A 23281-nucleotide genomic window follows, 5' to 3' on the forward strand; every position below is an offset into this window, starting at 1 on the left:
GGAATGAGTCAGTTTACTAGAGCGCCCTCTGCTTCTTGGTGTCTTTAGTGAAGCGCTTCACTCATCAAGCAGCAGAGGGCGCTGCAAGGGGCAAAATAATTCCGGCGTTTCTGCAATCCCGGTTTTCATCCACACCCACCAAACTTGTATTTTTCCATATGCTTAACAAAACACAGACCATATTTTAACTATTACTTTCCTGCATTTAACTCAAATATTTTTTTAAAAAAATGTGATTCTCTTTAACAGCATGTAAGTACAAAGACCAATGGAGGTGCGACCCCAGGTGAAAATTATAAGGTTTATAAATATATAACATCACCTATTTAACTTCTAATATTAAATAACTGATAACAACAGGAGAAGAATTAAAGCAAAAAAGGCACCGTCCCCAGAGTTATTCTACTTCTGGATGTGTCACTATAACACACTGAGCAATCCCCATCCACATTACACAACTAGTGGAGGAGTCTGGTCATTATATAGTAAGGGTGACGTTACGCCCCCCTGTTGGGCGTGTCTCTGATGGACTAGGAGCAGACAGTCTGCATTGTGCCAGGTCTAACATGTCTCTGTACAGAAACACAGTGTGGTTCCTGAAGGGGCTCCGGGAATATACCAAGTAAGTAACGGGGGGAACAGAGGTTTGCACAGACATTGTGCTAGATGGATCAATGCTGGGATCAGCTGGCTGTATACACGGACGTCTTGGTATATTTACCTGCATACATTGCTCTACAGCTGAACTCTGTTCATGCAGTTATTACATGCACATGGTAGCAAGTAGTAAAGGAAATAATGTAGTCTGAGCTATGAGCCTATATAGATATATAATCAAACCGAGGACCTGTTCCTATTACTTCTAGTGAATTGTCATAGTTTCTGGAGTACTGAGTGGCTGACATTGTCCTGGATATATATCTAGCACTGTGTGCTCCTTATAGCTGTCAGTTTGTGTAACATACTGAGGAGGGGGCGGGATATGTGTGTGATATAATCCTGTTACATAGTGAAGCTATTGTTTTCCTGTTCTTAGAGAACAAAGTTTACTTATGAAACCATCTCAGTGCTCAAGGCATAAAGGTTTAATATAATGGAAACCTAAAGTTACTCCTTAATGCTGATATTACCACCGAATGATCAGTGAGGGGAAGATTGTAATGTGGGTATCTGCACCATAAAATGTATTCAGTAACTAAGAATCTATCCAAACATATTAGTGTTTTTAAAGGAAATTTGTTGGTTCCAAATGCTGATGGCATCTGTGATTAAACACTGATGGGTAGAGGAAAGCTGAATATGTATAGAAGTAGCAGATTTGATATATTAGAGAAATAAAACAAATCTAAAGATTACCAGTAAGTTGTTTGTTTGTTTTTTAAAAATACAAATAATATTCTATGTATTGCATACATAAGGTATGGTTCTCAAACCTTTACCTCACCACATTACTAGAGGTGAATGTCAGGACTAGTTTCACACATTAATTGTGCCAGATGAAACCTCATATTAGTTAGTCTTTTATACTCCTATGCAAAACCCCAGGATAAATTTGCAGCGGCATCCCACATCTAATACAACAGGGTAATACACTTGGTGTAAGATACACATTGTAAAGGGGTTGGTTTTTTTTTTTACATTCTTAGAATTTAGTCAGGCATTTTTAAAAAATGTTTTGACCCAGTAGATTGTATCACCTTGGTCAAGACAATAAGACCAGAGCGGTAACTAAATATTCTAGTGGCCTGGGTGAGAGAGAACAGTGGTTGAAGTGATCATGGTTGCTGGAAGTGGTATCCAGAGCCGGAGGCATGTCCCCCAGCCTACATAGGCGGGCATGCCTAGCCCTTTATAAGCACTAGACCTCCTTACTCTAGTCAGTGTCCATTCACCATGTTGTGGCCTCTTATTGATCTTTGTGTCCACATGAAAGGGCATAGCTACCCCTGTACTAGGCTGGCTTCCATCCCCTACCCTTCTCTTCCCCTTCAAACAAACCAGAAATAGAATTGGAACAGTTGTCAGACTGTGATGCTCTCCTACCTGTTATTACAGACTTTACTAGCTGGTGCTGCTGCTGTTTAAGCTCAGTTGCTTGGCTGGATCCTGGAATGTTGGGGCTCTGTTTGGAAAAGGGATAGGTAGTATTCAGCTCCTGGAAGCCAAGCAATGAGTAAAAACACTCTAGGCCTCCTTCCCCTCAACGAGCCTGACATTGCTTTAATAGTGTTTATATTTAATATATAGGTCTGCTTTCCCCCAAACCAGTCCCAAAATCAAGTTAATAGCAGTCATATTTACCCCAATGAACCATGACATTAAGTTATTAATACTGCCACAACACATTCCATTAATATTCCCCACATAACTTTAATTCTCCCCTTGCTTTACCTGCTCACCAGTTGGGATAGTGGATCTATTCAGTAACAAGCCATTCTCCCCCAGCTAACTTTGGTTTCTGGAGTGGGAACGAGGGGAGGGGAGTAACAGATCTCTGATTCACAGGACATAAAATAAGGTATCGGGTCCGGAGTGTGTTCCCCGTATTCCAAGGCTCATGGTCACTGTGTTGTTCTGAGTAAGCTGTGGTGATTGTCATTGTCTGTATTCAATGTGGCAGTCAGTGATCCTGAATGATTCCTCTGCTTTGCACCATGGGCTGATGCACATGCCAGGCTGCCATAGTTATGGTCCAGAACTGAACACATTGATAAAAAGTAATACAAATATTGTAGGGTTTTGTTTAATTTGCCACATATTTTTAAAAGTATTGTCTGCCATATTCCCCTTTTTATTGGACAGCCCAATTATCTATGTCCTTAAAATTGTCACAGTCTTATTTATGATTATTTTTTTCAGCATCATTATTTATATTCGACGCATGCAACCTGTGGGTTGGAACCCCAATGTCGATTTTTCTGGGTCTCCAAAACTACATTGAGGCGCTATTTATTTTTAAATATAAGCACTAGTATTCTTCTCCCATGAAAAAAGCTTTGTTATAGTTACCTACTTTTTTTGTATAAATCATGATCAACTTTTACATTTATCCGATCAAACACATCATGTGAAACTGCCCCCTTTTCTGTGGGCCCGAAGGCTAGCCCCCCTCCTCGTCTGTGGGCCCAAAGGCTAGCCCCCCTCCTCGTCTGTGTGCCCGAAGGCTAGCCCCCCTCTTGTCTGTGGGCCCCAAAGGCTAGCCCCCCCCTTGCTGTGGGCCCCAAAGGCTAGCCCCCCCGCCTGTGGGCCTGAAGGCTAGCCCCCCCGCCTCGTCTGTGGGCCCGTAGGCTAGCCCCCCCGCCTCGTCTGTGGGCCCGTAGGCTAGCCCCCCCTCCTCGTCTGTGTGCCCGAAGGCTAGCCCCCCTCTTGTCTGTGGGCCCCAAAGGCTAGCCCCCCCCTTGCTGTGGGCCCCAAAGGCTAGCCCCCCCGCCTGTGGGCCTGAAGGCTAGCCCCCCCGCCTCGTCTGTGGGCCCGTAGGCTAGCCCCCCCGCCTCGTCTGTGGGCCCGTAGGCTAGCCCCCCCCGCCTCGTCTGTGGGCCCGAAGGCTAGCCCCCCCCGCCTCGTCTGTGGGCCCGAAGGCTAGCCCTCCCCGCCTCGTCTGTGGGCCCGAAGGATAGCCCCCCCGCCTCGTCTGTGGGCCCGAAAGCTAGCCCCCCCGTCTCGTCTGTGGGCCCGAAGGCTAGCTCCCCCCTCGTCTGTGGGCCTGAAGGATTACCTCCTCCTGGTAGTTATGGATTTCAAGGAGTGAAAAAATATGTCTGTATGTTTGACAAGCTATACAACTATGGTGTGGTCCTCATCAATGTAGTAATCATAGGTAGGGATGATTTACAATAAGTTTACCATAACTTTTAACTGTTTTATTAATGTAATGAACTTTTGTTTTGTAGAGGTGGATATGAGGCTGCAGCCAAACACTTTGTTGCAGAAGATTTGCAAGTTGATGTCACTGGAAAGTCCTATATGATCACAGGAGCAAACAGTGGAATTGGCAAAGCAGCTGCTTTGGCTATAGCTAAGAAGGGTGAGGTTACGGCACTAACATGTATACCAGGCATGAAGAAATAATCTACTGATGTGTCTGCAGCATTAGATCTTTATCATTCTGCTGCTTTGGAGCCTGGGTCAATATTACCAATGTGTTTTGGGTGGACATTCCTTTCAATTAATACTCTTGTCTTGTAATGTATTTAGGTTTATTACATTTTTTGTTGTTTTTATTCTTGGAACTTGTTATCTCTCCAGAACTTTTCAAGAACTTTTCAGGGGTTACTTTTGTGCTTTGTTTAATTATAGGAAATCTAATGTTGGCTTATACATTATAATCTTTCTGCATTAGCATGAACCTAATGTAAATAATGATTTAATTATTTTCTCGTTAGCTGTGTATATGGTCAGTATTGTTTATGGATTGTACACAATATTTAGGACACAAAAGTAGCTTTCAAAAACTCTGTCACTTGTGCCACTGTTAATAAAAACAGCTTAACTCCATATTCACAAATGTCTAGAGTATATTTTTGTTTTGTTTTTCTTAAAACGTTTTTTCTTAAAACGCGTTCTTATAATTGACCGTTCTAAAAATGCCGTTGAGATGGATGTGAGTGAGAAGCCACCATGCCCGTGGCTTCGTATTGGTCTTTGTGGCCACACTCCGCTCCTCAGCAAATGACGGAGCCCTAGCTACATGGAGCAATCATCATCATCATCATCATTTATATAGCGCCACTAATTCCGCAGCGCTGTACAGAGAACTCACTCACATTAGTCCCTGTCCCATTGGGGCTTACAGTCTAAATTCCCTAACATACACAGACTAGGGTCAATTTGTTAGCAGCCAATTAACCTACAGTATGTTTTTGGAGTGGGCTTAAGACAGGGAGGCCATTAGTAAGATGTTTTGTTTTTCCACCCTACCCGGGTATGCTGGTTTTTAGCGAGGATACGTTAACCAAAACTACCAAAATGATCTCAAAGCTGTGAGTGTCTACAGGTAACACCAGGTCAACTACGAAATTTGTAAATACAATGGTAACTAGATCAGCCATTTTTAAGGTTAAAATTGGAGTTACTAACTCTAAATTTTTAATTTTTTCGTGAATTTTAGTATGAAAGTCATGTTTGAAGAGGGAATTCATATCTAAGGCTGTGGCTTATTATTTATTTTCTGGGGCCATAAATGTTTTGTTACCACACCAATAGTTGTTTGAATTTTTTTTTTATGTTTCCTTTTTTTTTTTTTTTTTTTTTTTTTTTTTTTTAGGTGGTACCGTTCATCTAGTGTGCAGAAATAAAGACCGAGCTGAGGAAGCAAAAGAGGAGATTGTCTCACTCAGCGGTAGTCAGGTGAGGAGCTTGTATGCGGAAGGTTATATGTGTGATTGAGATAGATAGATATATATATATATATATATATATATATATATATATATATATATATATATATATATATATATATATATATATATATTACTATGAGCAGCAACAAATGACGTAAGGCTGCCTTTAGTGAAGACAGTCAATATTTTACATGCATGTCACCAACCTCATACTGATTATACATTTTATCTCTGATATTGTTTTTATGACGGCCGATACTGATCAGCTGTTTACAGATAAAACAAAGCTCTTTGGTGTATAATGAATAAATGATTTCCTATGTTTTCCTATCAGAGTATTGTGATACACTTGCTGGATATGTCTAACCCAAAAGCAATCTGTGAATTTGCTGAGACGTTTAAGACGGAAAACAAGCTAAATGTATTGGTGAGTTTCTATGTTTTATTCCTTCCTTGGTATAATTATGGGATGTAATATTTTTGTCCAATCCCTGTATACAACCCAGTGGTAAGTGCTGGATTTCTGCTGCCAAACTAAACCATATTTTATTTGCCTCATTTACGCCTTCGTTAACGTTGAGTAAATCTTATGGCGGAGTATTACACTGCAGACTGACTTTCCTATGCTCTTTCTCTTCCATCCGTCATATGTTAGCGGACACACCACCTGCCCCTCCTCTCAGTCTCCCTTTACATGGCACTACCAGGACTTTCTGCTGTTTGGCCAGAGAAAGTTGGTTGGGGACATCGTTAAGGGAACCAATCAGAATCTGCAGTCTTTGGTGGTTCGAGCTTCTGATTGGTCCTCCTGATTGCACCCTCTGTCTGCAGCTCCGATTTACTCCTGGGGCTGTGCGACGAAACACAAAGCCCTGGGGACAAATGGCTGCAAGAATCAGCCCCCGGGTATCCAGGTTTGGGTGGATGTTTCAACTTATTGGGAGCATTGGGACTACTGCTTTAATTACATAAGCGGGATCTTCCTTACAATGTCCCCAGCCAATGTACAATCTTATTAACTAAGAAATTACGAATATTCAATTATTGTTGTCACTTGGACAGGATAAAAGTCCAATTTGGCTACACAGATAAGTGAGCAAATTGGAGAAGATATGGCTGCTCGGATACAACACTTCCAGCGTACGTTTAGACCTGGAAGTGTGGCTGGAAGATCTGAATGGTGTTTCCGAGTATTTTTGAGGCCACACATCCTGTCATATTGGGCCAATTGTCCTATACTGGCTGCGATTGTGTGTGTGTGTGTGTGTGTGTGTGTGTGTGTGTGTGTGTGTGTGTGTGTGGCCCGTTGCAACCACTTGCCAATTGGCTTTGATAAATCTACTGCAAGTGAGGCAATGAAAACAAATGTGTGATTATCTCATCTACATTTTTGCATTTTGTTTGTAAATAACTCCCTATAGGCTCCTTCAAATATGCACCCCTACTGGTCAATTTTATCATGGCTAGTGGTAAAATAGTTTTGTGTTAGCAAAGCAATTCATTTTAAACAACTCGAAGGTAATGTGAACACAACTTGTGTTTAACAAATAAATACACACATATTCAAATAGATACCTTTTCGCTTTAATCTAGGTATACGCATGCTCTGGCTTTACGTTAACAGACAGAACACAGTGCAGGATAGACACATGCGCGCAGTCAAGTCCATAAATATTGGGACACCGACACATATTTTGGGCTCTATACACCACCACAATGGATTTGAAATGAAACTAACAAGATGTGCTTTAACTTCAGACTTTCAGCTTTAATTTGAGGGTATTTACATCCAAATCAGGTGAACGGTGTAGGAAGTACAACGGTTTCTATATGTGCCTCCCACTTTTTAAGGGACCAAAAGTAATGCGACAAACTAAACAATCCTACATCAAACTTTCACTTTTTAATACTTTGTTGCACATCGTTTGCAGTCAATTACAGCCTGAAGTCTGGAACACATAGACATCACCAGACGCTGGGTTTCATCCCTTGTGATGCTCTGCCAGGCCTCTACTGCAAATGTCTTCAGTTCCTGCTTGTTCTTGGGGCATTTTTCCTTCAGTTTTGTCTTCATCAAGTGAAATGCATGCTCAATCGGATTCAGGTCAGGTGATTGACTTGGCCGTTGCATAACATTCCACTTGTTAGCCTTAAAAAAACGCTTTGGTTGCTTTTGCAGTATGCTTCGGGTCATTGTCCATCTGCACTGTGAAGCGCTGTCCAATGAGTTCTGAAGCATTTGACTGAATATGAGCAGATAATATTGCCCAAAACACTTCGGAATTCATCCTGCTGCTTTTATCAGCCGTCACATCCTCAATAAATACAAGGGAACCAGTTCCATTGGCAGCCATACATGCCCACGCCATGACACTACCACCACCATGCTTCACTGATGAGGTGGTATGTTTTGGATCATGAGCAGTTCTTTTCCTTCTACATACTCTTCTCTTCCCATCACTCTGGTACAAGTTGATATTTGTCTCATCTGGCCATAGGATGTTGTTCCAGAAGTGTAATGGCTTTTTAAGATGTTGTTTGGCAAACTCTAATCTGTTCTTCCTGTTTTTGTGGCTCACAAATGGTTTACATCTTGTGGTGTACCCTCTATATTCACTCTTGTGAAGTCTTCTCTTGATTGTTGACTTTGACACATATACACCTACCACCTGGAGAGTATTCTTGATTTGGCCAATTGTTGTGAAGGGGTTTTTCTTCACCAGGGAAAAAATTCTTCTGTCATCCACCACGTGGTCTTCCGGGTCTTTTGGTGTTGCTGAGCTCTCTGGTGTGTTCTTTCTTTCTTTTTAAGAATGTTCCAAACAGCTGAATTGGCCATACCTAATGTTTTTGCTATCTCTCTGATGGGTTTTTTTGATTTTTCAGCCTAACGATGGCTTGCTTCACTGATAGTGACAGCTCTTTGGATCTCATATTGAGAGTCGAAAGCAACAGATGCAAATGTCACACCTAGAATCAACGCCAGACCTTTTACCTGCTTAATTGATGATGAAATAATGAGGGAATAGCCCACACATGTCCATGAAATAGCTTTCGAGTCGATTGTCCCATTACTTTGGATCCCTTAAAAAGTGGGGTGGAAGGCACATATAGAAACCGTTGTAATTCCTACACCGTTCACCTGATTTGGATGTAAATACCCTCAAGTTAAAGCACATCTTGTTAGTTTCATTTCTAATCCATTGTGGTGGTGTATAGAGCCCAAAATATGAGAATTGTGTCGATGTCCCAATATTTATGGACTTGACTGTATATGCAAAATAAAGTCCCACCATAAACTACAACTTTTTTTTTACATGAAATACATATATTGGGATGTTCTGTACATAAAATTAATTTTTATAGCTTATCTTCAAGTTGCCTTGAACTTAAATCTGTTTCAAGTGCATACGCGCTGTCTCAGCACGCCCTTACTGTACATTGCTTACGTCTGTCCACCCCTTCCTATCCCCTTAAAGTCGTATCCAGATGTAAGTGTCAATTGCGTTGACATGAATTGTATGTAATTGCGTTCACTGGCGTATGAGCAGAGCAATATCACGCAAGATACGGAACGCAACAGGACTTGCATCTGAAGATTAATCGGGCAAGGAATCTTTTTTTAAAGGAGAGTACAACTAATAAGAATAATGGGGTGGTCACCAGGCTCAATGTCCTCACCAAATTCTAGTCATTGAGAGGTCATATAGTCCTCCAACCAAAGTGGTGTTACTTGACTAGTGGACCCTTTAAATGTCTTTGAAACTTAAGTTTTGCCTTTTCTTTATATCTAGATAAACAATGCTGGGTGTATGGTGAACGAACGTGAATTAACAGAAGATGGCATAGAAAAGAACTTTGCAACAAATGTGTTGGGTAAATTATATATGTTTTTATCTGACAAGGTTTTGATGCTTTTATACATAAATGTTACTAGTAGTATTATTTATATAGAGCATATGCAGTGATAACATGTTCTGTACCCCCAGTACAGTGGTGTAGCTCTCTTGAATTGACTGTGTTTAGGGACTCGTTTCTGGGCAAAGGTTGACAACTTTTAGCCCAAAGTGACCAACCAAGGCTCAGTGTTTGCCACTACTAGAGGATGTATGGCCAAGCTACAGACGGGCGTGCTTCGCACTAAATGGCTCACAGCACCACCCCCCCCCCCCCCCCCTCCTGCACCCCATGCATTGACACACCTTAAAAATGTTCAGTATCTGCCCACAAACCAGGCAATGCCCCCATAGATACTGTCTCCATCAAAACAAAATAGCAATTTTTTTTTCTGGATGTAACATAAGCACTTGAATGTGCCTAACTTGCATTTAGTTTTCAGCAGCCCGGTCCGCCCAGCTCCTTATATCAGAACATTCTAAATTCTAGTAGAGAGTTGTGAATAGTGGAAGGAACAAATTAGGGACTTGCAGAAGGATGGCTGAACCCGGATAACGGGTCTGCCATCAAAGGCACAGTAGTACCCAGGCCATGTGTCCACACGACAAGGTTTAAGAAATTATAAAATAAAAAAAAAAGAGTCTTTGCTTTCATGGCCTCTGTCCTGGCAGACGGAGCTCTGTTTCCTCATGCCTGGTTCAGCCTTGCTAAAGCCGACAGGCAGTTCTTTAAAAGACTGGTCCAGGGGGCATATTCCACCATGTCCCTCTGCCAGCCTGGTTCTGGAACTGCTGCTGGCATAAAAATACTGCAAAATCATTTTGTCCCTGTACTTTCCTGTATTAGCCTGCCAGCATGAGGACTCTATAATATTCATGTACTTTGACTGCTATTAATTGAAAATTTTGGGTTTCCTAAGAAGTGATGCTATTCTCTATCTACACCACTTCTCCAGGAAAACTAATAAACTCCTTTGGATTTCAGTATCATCTCTATGAGGATGATACACAAATTTATTTATCCTCTCCTGATTTCTCACTATTTGTGTTGTCTTGCGTTACTGACTGTCTTTCTGCCATTTCATCTTGGATGCCCTCTCGCCAACTCAAACTCAATCTTTCAAAAACGGGATTCTGCCTGACATCTCTATTTCTGTTGACAACATGACCATATATTCCACCCCGCAAGCTCGCTGTCTAGGTGTAATTCTTGACTCACAACTATCCTTTGTTCCCAACATCAACTCTACATTTACATCATGCTGCATACATCTAAAAAACATTTACAGAATACGTACATATCTTACACAAGACACTGTAAAAACTTTAATACATGCACTCATCATCTTCCGCATCGACTATTGTAATTCCCTTCTTACTGGTTTTCCCAAAATCAGACTCGAGCCCCTACAACTATTTTGCACACAGCGGCTAGATTGGTTTTTTTTTGTAAATAGTATTACATCCGCTGAGTCACTCTGTCAGTCTCTACATTGGTCGCCTGTTGTTTTTCAACGAATCCAGTATAAAATTCTTCTACTAACATACAAGGCCATCAACAAATTTTCAGCAGCATACATCTCCTCACTTGTCCCAAAATATCTCCCAACTCAACACCTCCGTTTTGCACAAGATCTGCGTCTCTCTTCCACTCTCATCACTCTCCCCCGCCCCCCACCCCCTCCCATTCTTGGTTACAGGACATTTTTTAGCTGCACCCACTTTATGGAATTCCCTCCCTCGCACCACAAGACTTTCTTCCAGTCTTCAAACCTTCAAGCGTTCTCTGAAAACTCACCTCTTCAGACAAGTTTATAGTACTCCTCTACCACCCTCTTAATCTCCCTAGATTACCCTATTACCAACCTCTACACAGCTAACACAAGACAACAACCCTCTGACCAACACAGTTGTGTGACTGAGCATACAGCCCACTGAATACTTTGTAGCCTTTGCATTCTAGCTGGACAAATATTCAATATGATTTAGCACTTACCCTTGTGTGTCAAACCATTGTCCCATAGATTGTATTATGTATTGCCCAGTATTGTTTAATTACTGTTTGTTCCCAATTGTAAAGCGCTACAGAATCTGCTGGCGCTATATAAATAAATGTTGCCACTTCCTCTGTAAAGTGGTACAGAGAGAGAAACACAGAGAACTCTATTGTTCATGTTGCAGAATGCTGTGTAGAGATCTATGTGCTGGGAATCTGCAGCTTTAGTGCATTACTGGCTGCATGCCAAACACTGACATCTTCTACAATCTAATGAACAGACAGACACTGAGTGTCAACCCCATATTTTAACCTGCAGCTCTCATGGGCTTCTGCTCCGAGTCAATACATTTGGTGGTTATGTTAAAAAAAAACCATTAGTTTTTTTTAATTGCCTGTTTAATTACAGGATTAATTACTTTTATACAAACGTGTAAACCTTTCATTTTTGCCACAAGATGATTGTTCAGCATTTCTGTTGCATTTTATTCATTGAAGACAATTATCCTTCTGTAATAAATATATATATAAATATATATATATATATATTTAGAGAGAGAGTAATATATAATTTTATGAAAGCATTAGACACTGCTGACGGTATACCAGGGCCCATCTGTAGTGCTGTCTGGAGTCATGAGCATTGCTAGAACCGTGATAACTGGCCATGGTCTAGAGGTAGATGTTCATAGTAGTTGGACCAATATAACCACATTCTGTATGATACCCGATTTGTGTTAGTAAGTGTAGTTGTCGGACGATCTGTCAGTCTGTGTGTAGTCATCTTTCGTCCTCGCCAGCGGGCCCCAATGTCAGCTGGAAAAAATCTGCCTGCTCGGTCCAAGCGCTGAACTGCCGCAGTGGATGCTTTAAGTCTTCGGTGCTTGTAGCTAGTTAGTGAGGTGTAGCGAGTGATTATTAATAAGCCGTAAATGACCAGTAGTTGGGACAGTCATTGTAAGCCCAGGAAGCCGGGGCACTGAATAAAGCTCCTATATTTCCAGAAGAAAAATAGGACACTTCTGGTGCACTTGTGTCATCAAGGGAATCGATGTATGGACTGAAGTCACCTTATGAAACATGATACAAGAGTTCACATGTGGCTCCTGATGTTCTGTTACATAATTATGAGAGGTCTTCAGAGAAGATTGTAGAGTCAGATGTGCTCCCTATCTGGATCCAAATCCTGAGACCTCCTTGTCAGTCCCTCCTGCACTGATAGTCACCTGTCTGCTGTCCTAGATCTGCACTGACACTTCCTGCTGTAACATGACTGAATCACGACTTGTATCTGTATGAAGCATCGACCCATACATATGCTTTTATGCCCAGTAATCTCTGTGTTATTGTCCTTAGGTACATACATGTTAACAAGAGCTCTGCTGCCTGCCTTGGAAAAAGAAGATGATGCCAGAGTAGTAAGTCCCCTGCTCCTTGACATGTGTTAGACTGCTGTGTGTGTGTGTGTGTGTGTGTGTGTGTGTATATAAACAATCAGTTGTCGGGTAATTCACTTATGGGAACAAGAAGTGTTAATAAGAAAACTAAAAGACGGACAACTATGGCGTCCAAAAAGGATATCCCAGTGAGGGGTGGTCTACCACCCCCAATTGGTTTAATAGACAAGTGAATAATTACTTACTTACCCTCTAAATTATGATTGAAATAAGGTAAAAATGTTCATGTGTTTAAAAAGAAAATTGCCATATAAGAAATAAAATATATATATATCTAATATATATAAGCCTAGCGGCGTGTTAGTGTGTGTGTGTGTGTGTGTAAAAAACTATTTTCTCAGAAAGGGCTCATCCAATTGACCTGAAATTTGGTATACTGACATTTGACAAAAAAATTATAATAGTGAAGTCGTTAACTTCCATCATCCCCCCTTCCCCCGTGGGAGGGGTAGTAAAGGCTAAATTTACGAGTTGAGGGCTCATACTCTTGACCGTGTGGGTATTTATTTACCAGAGCCTGTGTTTGGTCATGGACAATTGTATGTCGCATTTTCACGAGTACGGAGAAGCAGTGATGTGAAAGTGCAGGTTATGAATACTGCCCTTCAAGGAAGACTGATTGAGCACAGCGATAAGGTGTTTAGCAGAAACGTTGTGTATCGAGAGGTTTTAGAACAGTAAGACGATGGAGATTAAGGATGTGGCGATGAAGATGAAGGATGAGGTGATGGAGAAGAATGATGAGGTGGTGACATGTGGACAAAACCACGTTAAAAAAGGGCGCTTGCGTCGGGAAGTAACGCTCTTCCCCTGAGGAGGCCTGGCCTAGCCCCAAATGCATGACAAGAACCTTTTTAACACCTTAAGTAGCTTGATTTGACTAGAATGCATGAGTATCATGCACGGGTTAACTTGTGTGTGTGTATATGTATATGTGTGTGTGTGTGTATGTGTGTGTGTGTGTATATGTATATATATATATATATATATATATATATATATATATATATATATATATATATATATATATATATATATATATATATATATATATATATTCAGGTGTGAATGTTATTTCCCTTCAATGACAGCACCTTGCACACATATAAATGCAGTAAGGATTGTTATTACTCGCGGTCGGTTCTATTACCAGTGGTGACCCGTGCAAGTACACATTTTGAGGTTGCTTTCCATGTACTTTTTAATAAGTTAATGGTGCAGAGAATAGTTGTTTAGCTACAGTATTAGTTGGGGTGGGAACAGGGAGATTACTTGTCTTATAAATATGTGAACACTGCGTAACAATAAAACCAGCATACTTTATTTGTGTATTGCACCATACATTTCTATCAATACACTTTGCTCTACATTTTTTTTTTCCTGTAGACCTCATATGCTGAACTGGGAAGCTAATTTTTAGTGTATTACAGTTGTTTTCAAATCACACTCGCACTCTTATATTTAATCCATTAAGTAGTGAAATCTGTAAAAATAACAAAACAAGAAATAAAGCTTTCACATTTTGACTTGGTTTTTAACACGCCAAAGGGAAGCAATCCAAGATCCTGCACAATGTGGGTTTTACGCCCTTTAGTAGATCTAGCTCTATGTCTTGGGTGACAGGGCTTTACACGCTATAGCAGATCTAAGTCTATGTCTTGGGTGATCCGCTTTACGCCCCTTAGTAGATCTAGGTCTGTCTTGGGTGATCCGTTTTACGCCCTTTAGTAGATCTAGGTCTGTCTTGGGTGATCCGTTTTACGCCCTTTAGTAGATCTAGGTCTGTCTTGGGTGATCCGCTTTACGCCCCTTAGATCTAGGTCTGTCTTGGGTGATCCATTTTACGCCCTGTAGTAGATCTAGGTCTGTCTTTGGTGATCCGCTTTACGCCCTTTAGTAGATCTAGGGCTATGTCTTGGGTGACAGGGCTCTACTTACAGGCTGAGTGAAGAATGATCATGCTTTGTATTGGGAAGCAAACTAATCCAGACATGAAAATAGAAAACCAGTTCTAAGGGGACGATTCAGTTCTGCCGCGAATAGCGCGGCGTTAACAGTATTTCTGTTAATACAGTAATTTTAACCTAGATTTCATCTCGCAGCTCAGGGAGCCACGAGTGAAAAATCCACCGTAGAAATTACCGTATTAAGGGTAAAATTGCTAACGCCGCGTTATTCTTGGCAGAATTGAATCTGCCCCTAAGAGTACTACAGTTTTAGAAGGTAAATGTACAGGCATTCATGAATTGGACCTAACCCTTTGGCTGCTTATTACTGACATTTGTGTGGCTGCTGTTTGTATTGATTTTGGTCTAAATATGCTGATGCATTAGTTTCGAAAAGCCAGCATTACAGTTACTAGTACGTCTCCACGGCATGTGCTGAATGCAATCACTTTCTTGCTCAGCGTATGTTGTACTCCATGATTACCAGCTTCTGCACCGAGCATGGGAGCCTGGGGTGTGATGATTGTGTCACTAATTATTACCACATTACAGGTAATGGTCTCCTCGGGTGGTATGCTAGTACAAAAGCTAGATGTGTCAGACTTTCAGTTTGAGAAAGGCACATTTGATGGAACAATGGCCTATGCACAGAACAAGGTATGTTCTCTCTATCAATCAAGGTTATTTAACAAAATCAAATGCTTATGTCTAATATTACATACATGTTTTTTATATGTTTATATTTTTTTTGTTTATAACTCTTATGTTAAGTTTTTTGTGAAATGGTACATTGAATTATGATTCATATTTACAAAACATGTCAACTTATATAGAGCACTATAATGGATCTTGAGCTGATTAACTTAACTTGTGTTCAGCTTTCCATTTTAGCCACAAACATGCAGATAAACTGAACAGATCCAGACATTGTTAACATCTGTTAATCTGTGGGCCAAAGTAGTTTTGTCAGCTGACGATGTCACACATTGGAAGATCACTCATTGGGGACTGGACTCTGTAACAACATCTAATCAGATGGTTATCAGGATTTCCAGTCGTATTGGACATAGCAATATGTGGCTAGTTTGGTACAATCACATTGGCACTCCAACTCTCTGCATGCATGGGCAGATTTACTTGGGTAATTTTACCAATTTACAACTGCAGACCACTGCTAAACTCCTCACACATTCTTGCAGTTAAATTAAGTTAGATGCTCCTTAATATATTATTTATTATGTAATTTAATATATGGATATGTTTATTTTGAACTTCAGAGACAACAAGTAATACTGACTGAACAGTGGGCTAAATCGCACCCAAAAATCCATTTTTCTGTTATGCACCCAGGCTGGGCTGCCACTCCAGGTAACCATGTCACAATATCTGATACATAGGATTATTTTTAAAATTTTGATAGGTCTCGCTTCATAGGTCAGCACTGCTAAACAATAAAGGAAGATGGTCGCTTTAGAACGCAGTTTTCTGATTAAAGCCATGATGCTCTTAGTTGAGTATCCTGAAAGTGACTGGAGAATGCATCAGTTCCCCATCACACAACTGCGATTCAGCGGTCATAACGTTACATGCGCCATATTGACAGTGGGATCACTATGGCGTTACAGGGAAGGGGTCTCCCTTTACTTTCAGGATATGCTGACTGAACGTGTCATTGCTTTGGAGCCCCACTGTTTGCCCTTAAGAAAATTGTGGCGTCTGACGCTTTCCTAAAACACACATCACCACTATAATCCATTCTCTAGATCCAGGGGCGAACGGAGGATTGTCGGGGGGGGCGGCGGGGGGTTTCCCCCCAGACCCCCCCCAAAAAAACCACCCCCCACGAGAGCTGCTGCGCATGCGCAGCAGCTCCGTTTTATTCAGCGCTGTCCTATACAGCAGCTGCGGCGCTGTCTAAGAAGCGTCCGCGGCGGTGCTGTATACACTACAGCACCGCCGCGGACGCTTCTTTGACAGCGCCGCGGCTGCTGTATAGGACAGTGCAGCTATAGCGGCCACCTAGTTAGAGCGCGCGGGGGGGGGGGGGGGGGGGGGGGGGGGGTTCTGGAGACTCAGAAACCCCCCCTGCGTGCGCCACTGAGATCAGGGACATAAATAGATTTTGATAACTTCAATGGACACTTCAACATTAAGTTGTTCCTATGCAAGCAGACGCAGATAGAAGAGTGCTTTCTAAAACTTTCCTTTGCCCAGGATTTCATAATTGTTGTATTATGTCTCTAGTTTTGTTTCACTCGATGATGGTAAATGTAAAGTCTACAGGCTTGGCTGTTCCCTTAGGGACCTGGGTTAAGTAGTCATGTTTGTTTTTCATAATTGTACCCTAAGGGGTGTCACATGCCACATCATTGAATGGTCTTAAAAGTAACCTGACTTGGCTATGTGATATGATGGGTAGGTCCCAAAGAGTAAGTTTTGAGAGCTTTATTCCTTATCTTGGCTGCTCCCCCACCACCCTAAGATACATTATTTTATATATAGTGATAATCTATGCTGGAGTGCGTTTCTAACAAGCAGACAGGATAAGGGTTACATGTGTAAATATGCTACCACTGAACTGTACAAATATGTAATGTATGAATGCCTTGTAAGTTGTATCTCATTATTAATTTTCTTGCTATTAATAAGCTGTGAGGTCGTCCATGCCAGACTTTTATGAGAAAATGAAGAACAAATTGCGCACTGAAGAACAAGGAGCGGACACAGTGGTTTGGCTGGCAGTGTCCTCTGCTGCCACAAAGCTTCAAAGTGGCCTCTTCTTCCAAGGTACAAACTGTTAACTTTTTGGAGTTCACACTATTAAATTATTTGTGTGTGTGTCAAATACTGAATCCATAGGAATGGCTGTAGGCCCTGTTGTTCTGGGGAAAAGTGTTGTATGCATGCATGCCATCTTCTGAGTGTAATAAAGTAAGACTCAAAAAGTGGTTACTTTTTGGGAGGTGGATGTGATCACGACGGTTCTCTCAGTGGGTGCGTCCTCGCTTCTTTTCATGTGGGAGGAACGCACTAAGGCAGACATGTAGTTATTATATTGTCCCGTACTATATGGGCGTCAGGATTTGTACCAATTTGATCCATCAGTTGGGTATAGTGGGGATGATGTTGGTAACGGGACTCCAGATTACGCCAAACATATAGTATCAGTTATTAAATGGTAATGTAGTTTTACAACTACTACCCAACGCTCCTGATTTAAAGATCTGAACACATTAAGAGAACCAACCAATCTACTGGCCAATGTTGAGTGTACTGTAATATTGAGGGCCATGTGTGGCTAAGTTTTCTTTCTATACACACTGGAGAAGGTAGGAGCACTAGTGGGATTCAACCGGTTCGCCAGAACAGATACCTAATTTAAAGGTGAGTTTGGTGAACTGGTTGCTCCAGCCAGAGTCCACCCTCTTCGTTGGTGAAGGGAGCAAAAAACAAATACTCACCTGTTCGCGGCATCGGCACTCCTCCTCCTTGCTCCATCTGCACTGAATGTCGGGCGTGACGTCAGTGAAGAGCGGCGCAGAGAGGAGCCAGCAAGTAAGAAGACGGAACACAAGAAGAAAAGAGAAGAAAGACGCCGATAGAAAAGGTAAATGAAGGAACGGAAGCAAGGGGGAGCAAAATCGGCATGGCAGAGTGTGATGAAGAGGGCCTTTACTGTGGCATAAAATAATATGCACACCTGGGTTTGACTAGATAACTGCCTCTTGATATTGATATAAATAATTTATCATTAAGCAGTTTGTGAAGATATGTGGTTCCCAAATCACTCAGACACAGTATTAGAGGGAAAAATAGACGGATGATTTTTTCTGCAGAACAGGATTAATTACAGCACGGCCCCTTAACGATAGCAGATCCAATAAGTCAGGAAATTAGTTCAAATAAATCCAGTGGGATAGGTTCCACAGCGCATCTCTGGCAGAGCAGCACTTCTTGGCCCAAGTCACATACATGTCCAGCTCCCAGGGTCGCCTCTTTCATCACCTCATCCCACCTTGGGAACTGCCTGCCCATGGGAGTTGCAAAAGGTCTCGATTGGTGGGCTTCTCATACTATGCAGCCCCCTCCCCTACCTCCCCATGTGACCCCTGCTGGGTCTGGCTCCTAGCTGTCTGTAGAGCTGTCTGTCTGTAGCTCTAGTGGACAATAGGGAGCAAACAGAAATAACAATGGTAGCTTAATTCACTTTACTTCTGAGTGTTCCCTGTGGAGGTGAATTTTTTTTTTTTATAAACGTTTTATTTTTGCAAGGTCATGAGAACAGCATAGGACAAATGACAAAGTGCATACTGACAACACAAGTATACAGGAGGAAACAATATCAGCCACCAGCATGAAACATAAGAGGATACCAAGTCAACCAGTCCAACAATCTTAGTAATGACAGATGACCCAAGGTTTTCTAGAAAGAGGAAGAAAGAGAGAGAACACATAGAGGAGGAAAGGAGAGAGAAATGAAAGAGGAGAGAAGGGAAGGAGTGAGTGACTAGATCCATTGTTAGTTGGAAAAAGATCCAAGAAGAATGAGGTTTTAAAGCGGAGTTAAATAAAGGGTGGGCACGCCTGGAAGAAGGATAACCATGGGTCCCAAACCCTGGAGAAGGCTCCGGAGGAGTTGCGGATAATACTGGTCATGTATTCCATCCGCTCAATCTGCCAAATTCTGTTGATTATGGACTGCATGGAAGGAGGGGATTGCGAACGCCAGTCTGCCGCTATTTGGCAGGTAGCTGCCGAAACAATATGTCTAATCAATTTGTTCTCATGTCGGGATGCCGAGGGAGCCCCCATAGGGAGAAGAAAATTTTTTGGCTCCATGGGAATATCCACCAGGAGAATTGAATTAATCAGGCCTCTTATCTGCATCCAGAAGCCTGTCAATTTTGGGCACGACCACCATATGTGGAGAAATGTGTGGAGGTGAAATTTAAACCCTGAAGTTCTTTTCCAAGTAGATGTTATAGTTACATTACTGATACTTCCTGATAACAACATGGCTAAAAAGTGCAGTACAGGTATGGATTAGATTAAGGGCATGCCAGTTGCTTTACACAGCTTTTATAATAATTGTTGTTTATTACTTTGCTATTGTCTGTGTAATGTCTTAATAATTTGTACTCTTTTATTACCTATATTTAAATTGAATTCCTATTGTGATTCAATGCTAAATATTAAACTACCTTTTGGTATATCTTTTTGTATACTTAAAATGGTCATTAGGGCAGAGAACCGGTTGTTAATTTATTTGAATCCCACCACTGGGTAGGAGACTTGAGAGTTCTCCCTCCATTGGCTTGTTGCAGGTATATTGTCGTAAGACTACTGCCACGATGGTGGTCAACTCAATCAGTACCCACAAAATATATACTACTTGTTGAAGTACAAGTTAGACTTAGTGCTGCACAAAGTAAGGCCAGGTGGTCTAATAAGGCTCTTCCCATTTCACCATGTTCATCGGAAGATGTACTGCCTTAGAATAGTGAGTGCACTATCGGTACAAAATAGTGCTGTGAATGATAGCCCAATACTCATAGTGATCTGTTAATAATTATTCTGGGGTTCCCCTTCCAATGAATCTACAACTTGTTGCGCATTGGTTTGTATGTGAATTGTGCTATCGAAGAAGAAACAAATGTAACAGATTGTAAGGTTAAATACAATTGTATTTTTTTTTTCTTTAGATCGGAAACCGGTCTCTACTCATTTACTCCTGGCAAGCACACACTCGTCCCCTGGAGATGAAGAAAAACTTCTTCAAAGTTTGCAGGACATCTCCCAAAAGTTTTCCCCCTGCGGCCTGTAAATTTATACCTCTAATGTGAAGTCTGACTCTTCCCGTATTATTGGGATAGCTTCTGGTATTTAGCGTTATGAAGTCAGGTAGTGTCTCCAGTAGTTATTTCAGACAAGGTTATACAGTATTAAATATCATAATGCTCAATTTATATAAACAGGGAACAAATACAGTAATAAAACAATACTGGATAATACAGACAGAGTTAAGAAGTGTCTGCTTACAATTTATAGGACAATGGGAGTTTGATACAGGAGGTTAAGTGCTACATATTGCATATTGGTCCAGCCAGATTGGAAATAAATAGTGCTTAGTGAACTATATGATCCGGTTACACAGCAGTGCTGGTCAGAGGTTTATTGTCTTGTGTGAAATGTGTAGAGGGCGGTAATAGGGTAACCTAGTGAGGTTGAAATGGTGGTTGAGGAATATTATAAGCTTGCCTGAAGATGTGGGTTTTCAGAGAGTGCTTGAAGGCTAGAGGAAAGTCGTATTGTGTGAGGGAGGAAATGCCATAAAGTGGGTGTAGCTCGAAAAAAATCCTGTAAACGGGAATGGGAGGAAGTGATGAGTGAAAGAGAGACGCAGAACAGAGGTGTCGAGTTGGGAGATATTTGGAGACAAGTGAGGAGATGTATATTGGTGCAGTTTTGTTGATGGCCTTGTATGTTAGTAGAAGAATTTTATATTGGATCGGGGGAAAAAAAGGCAACCAATGTTATCTGGCTATGCAGTTTTAATGCTAGTGTGTCTCGGCCCTAAGTCTAGATGACTGCACATAAAAACCTTTGTTTCCCTCATTGACAAACTAACTTCTGCTTCTGTGGGATACATTGGTGCTTTTTAAATATCATAAAATATTTGTGCTGCATAGAGGGATTTTTTTTTTTTTTTTTGAGAATTCTTCATACTATACTAAAGTGTTTACCTAGAAGATAACCGTTTACCTAGAAGATAACCGTTTACCTAGAAGATAACCGTTTACCTAGAAGATAACTGTTTACCTAGAAGTTAACTACCTCCTCTGAGAAAATGTCGGTAATGAATGGTATTCAAATGAATCCTGTTCCCACACAGGCCAAGGTCTGTAAAATCAATTTTAGACTTTTAGCTACAAGGTGAAGAGTCACATTAGTCAAATGTGTTCTTAAAACTGCCATGACAGGTTTTGTTGCTCTAATAGTTGTTGCTTCCTAATCAATCATTGGTCCTTCACTGAATTCGGGTTACTTTTTAGTTCTGTGATTTAAATACATCTTGTGCCACTTGTTGCACTTTCTGGCCACATTATTACAGATTCAGTCTTTAAACAGCGATCTTCTGCTTTATGTCTCAGAAATATGTTATTCATGGCTCAAAGACTTCCCCTTAATGGACTTACTACCCTGCCACATCAGGCTGTCCTCCAACCTAACCTTCTAATGTTTCCTCAAGTAGCTCCAACTTGGCTCTTCAGTTTAGCTCCATCTCTGCACCCAAATGGAACACCTCATTCAATAGAATAATTGTGTTGATTCCCCTATGCTTAGGCTCTTGTTATGTTATCCACATCTAACCATCATGTGTTTTTGTTGCCCAACTCAAGAATAGCCTACTGTGCTCACCCAATAATCTCCCTGGCCCTATGTAACTTCAGCAGACTCTGCCTATTGTTCTACAGCAGAATGCATAATATTCAGTAAAGGCAGAACGGACTACAAGCTAGTATCCATTCACGTTTACAGCTTACTGCTACCTCTATACAAGCTTGCATGTGTTGTACTTTCCTTGTTTATTCAAATAATGTTGTGCATATTTATCACTGTACAATGACATCCATCTGCTCTTCATCTTTTCTTCTAATTCGTAACTTAAATTCATCAAAGTAGAGTTTGATCAAACATTTGTTTATAGCTGCACTTTTTACGTACCTCTAAATTCACAAATGTCAAGTGATTTTTAAGACTACAGACAAATCAAGTGTACTTAAAACTGATTAGCTCAAAATTAGCTCAAATGTATTTATTGCTAAAATCTGTGAATATGTTGTTAGCATTGATTATAAACATTAAATCCCATTGCAATCATTTTACAATTTTCTTTCCTAATAAATCTGATGCAAGGTGCCCTAGTAGGATGTTTAGCCACATGTAATATACACGTATATAGAGGGGCTATAAAAGATATTCACCCCCTTGGACTTTTTCACATTTAGCTGTGTTACAACATAGAACCATAATGGATTTATTTGAAATTTATTCCCACTAATCCACACAAAGGGGGATATTCTATTGCCGGCGATGTGGCGCGTGGACATCTGCGCACATTTCCGGCAAGTAAGGTTGGAATCTATGGTAGGATCTTTGTCAAACCTCCGCCGCTAGGTGTCTCGTGGACGTTCTGGCGATACCTCACGTCTAAGTGAATCTCCCCCAACAAAAATGTAATACAACCAAATTAGTTGTGAACGAAAAAAAACAAACCCTGAAAAACAAAGTGTGTTTGTGTGCTGACCTCTGGGTCTAATCATTTTCATTACTTTTCCTAGGTTCCCTTTTCCCAGTATATTTTACTTACCTCACTGTACTTTCTGCTTTTCCTGTGTTAGTTTCCATGTCCTGCCTGTCCTCCCTGTTGGTGTGTCCTTATCTAATGGAGAGCACAATGCCTTCCCTGATGGTAGTGGATGAGAGGGAGAGATGTTTCTTTGAAAGACTAGTTAGTCTGAAATTGTCTGCTTTTTGTTTGAGTTGAGTTTTGGATAACAGAATCCATGACTGTCTTTGTGTGAGAGATCCTACACCCAGCTCAGCTATCTCTGTGCTGGTACATATGAATGTGTATAATTAATAT

At 41.1% G+C, this 23281-nt stretch overlaps 1 protein-coding gene across 1 annotated transcript; it reads left to right on the top strand.

Moving 5' to 3' along the window:
- Positions 1-526: 526 nt before the first annotated feature.
- On the top strand, positions 527-21377 carry DHRS12 (dehydrogenase/reductase 12). The gene is made up of 10 exons (XM_075199067.1): positions 527-622; positions 3891-4024; positions 5264-5346; positions 5674-5766; positions 9134-9215; positions 12588-12649; positions 15187-15291; positions 15912-16002; positions 17284-17421; positions 20337-21377. The coding sequence occupies exons 1-10, from the start codon at positions 567-569 to the stop codon at positions 20456-20458; spliced, it is 966 nt and encodes a 321-aa protein (XP_075055168.1). The 5' UTR covers positions 527-566; the 3' UTR covers positions 20459-21377.
- The last annotated feature ends 1904 nt before the right edge of the window (positions 21378-23281 follow it).

This window comes from Mixophyes fleayi, chromosome 2, assembly GCF_038048845.1.
Source record: "Mixophyes fleayi isolate aMixFle1 chromosome 2, aMixFle1.hap1, whole genome shotgun sequence".
Classification (NCBI taxonomy): domain Eukaryota; kingdom Metazoa; phylum Chordata; class Amphibia; order Anura; family Limnodynastidae; genus Mixophyes; species Mixophyes fleayi.

What these genes read in the sequence shown, in the direction of transcription:
- DHRS12 (XM_075199067.1), top strand. Translation starts at nt 567, where the DNA reads ATGTCTCTGTACAGAAACACAGTGTGGTTCCTGAAGGGGCTCCGGGAA. An exon ending in GGGCTCCGGGAATATACCAA is followed by an intron (nt 623 to 3,890) that starts GTAAGTAACGGG and finishes TTTGTTTTGTAG; the next exon opens with AGGTGGATATGAGGCTGCAG. An exon ending in AGGCTGGGCTGCCACTCCAG is followed by an intron (nt 16,003 to 17,283) that starts GTAACCATGTCA and finishes GCTATTAATAAG; the next exon opens with CTGTGAGGTCGTCCATGCCA.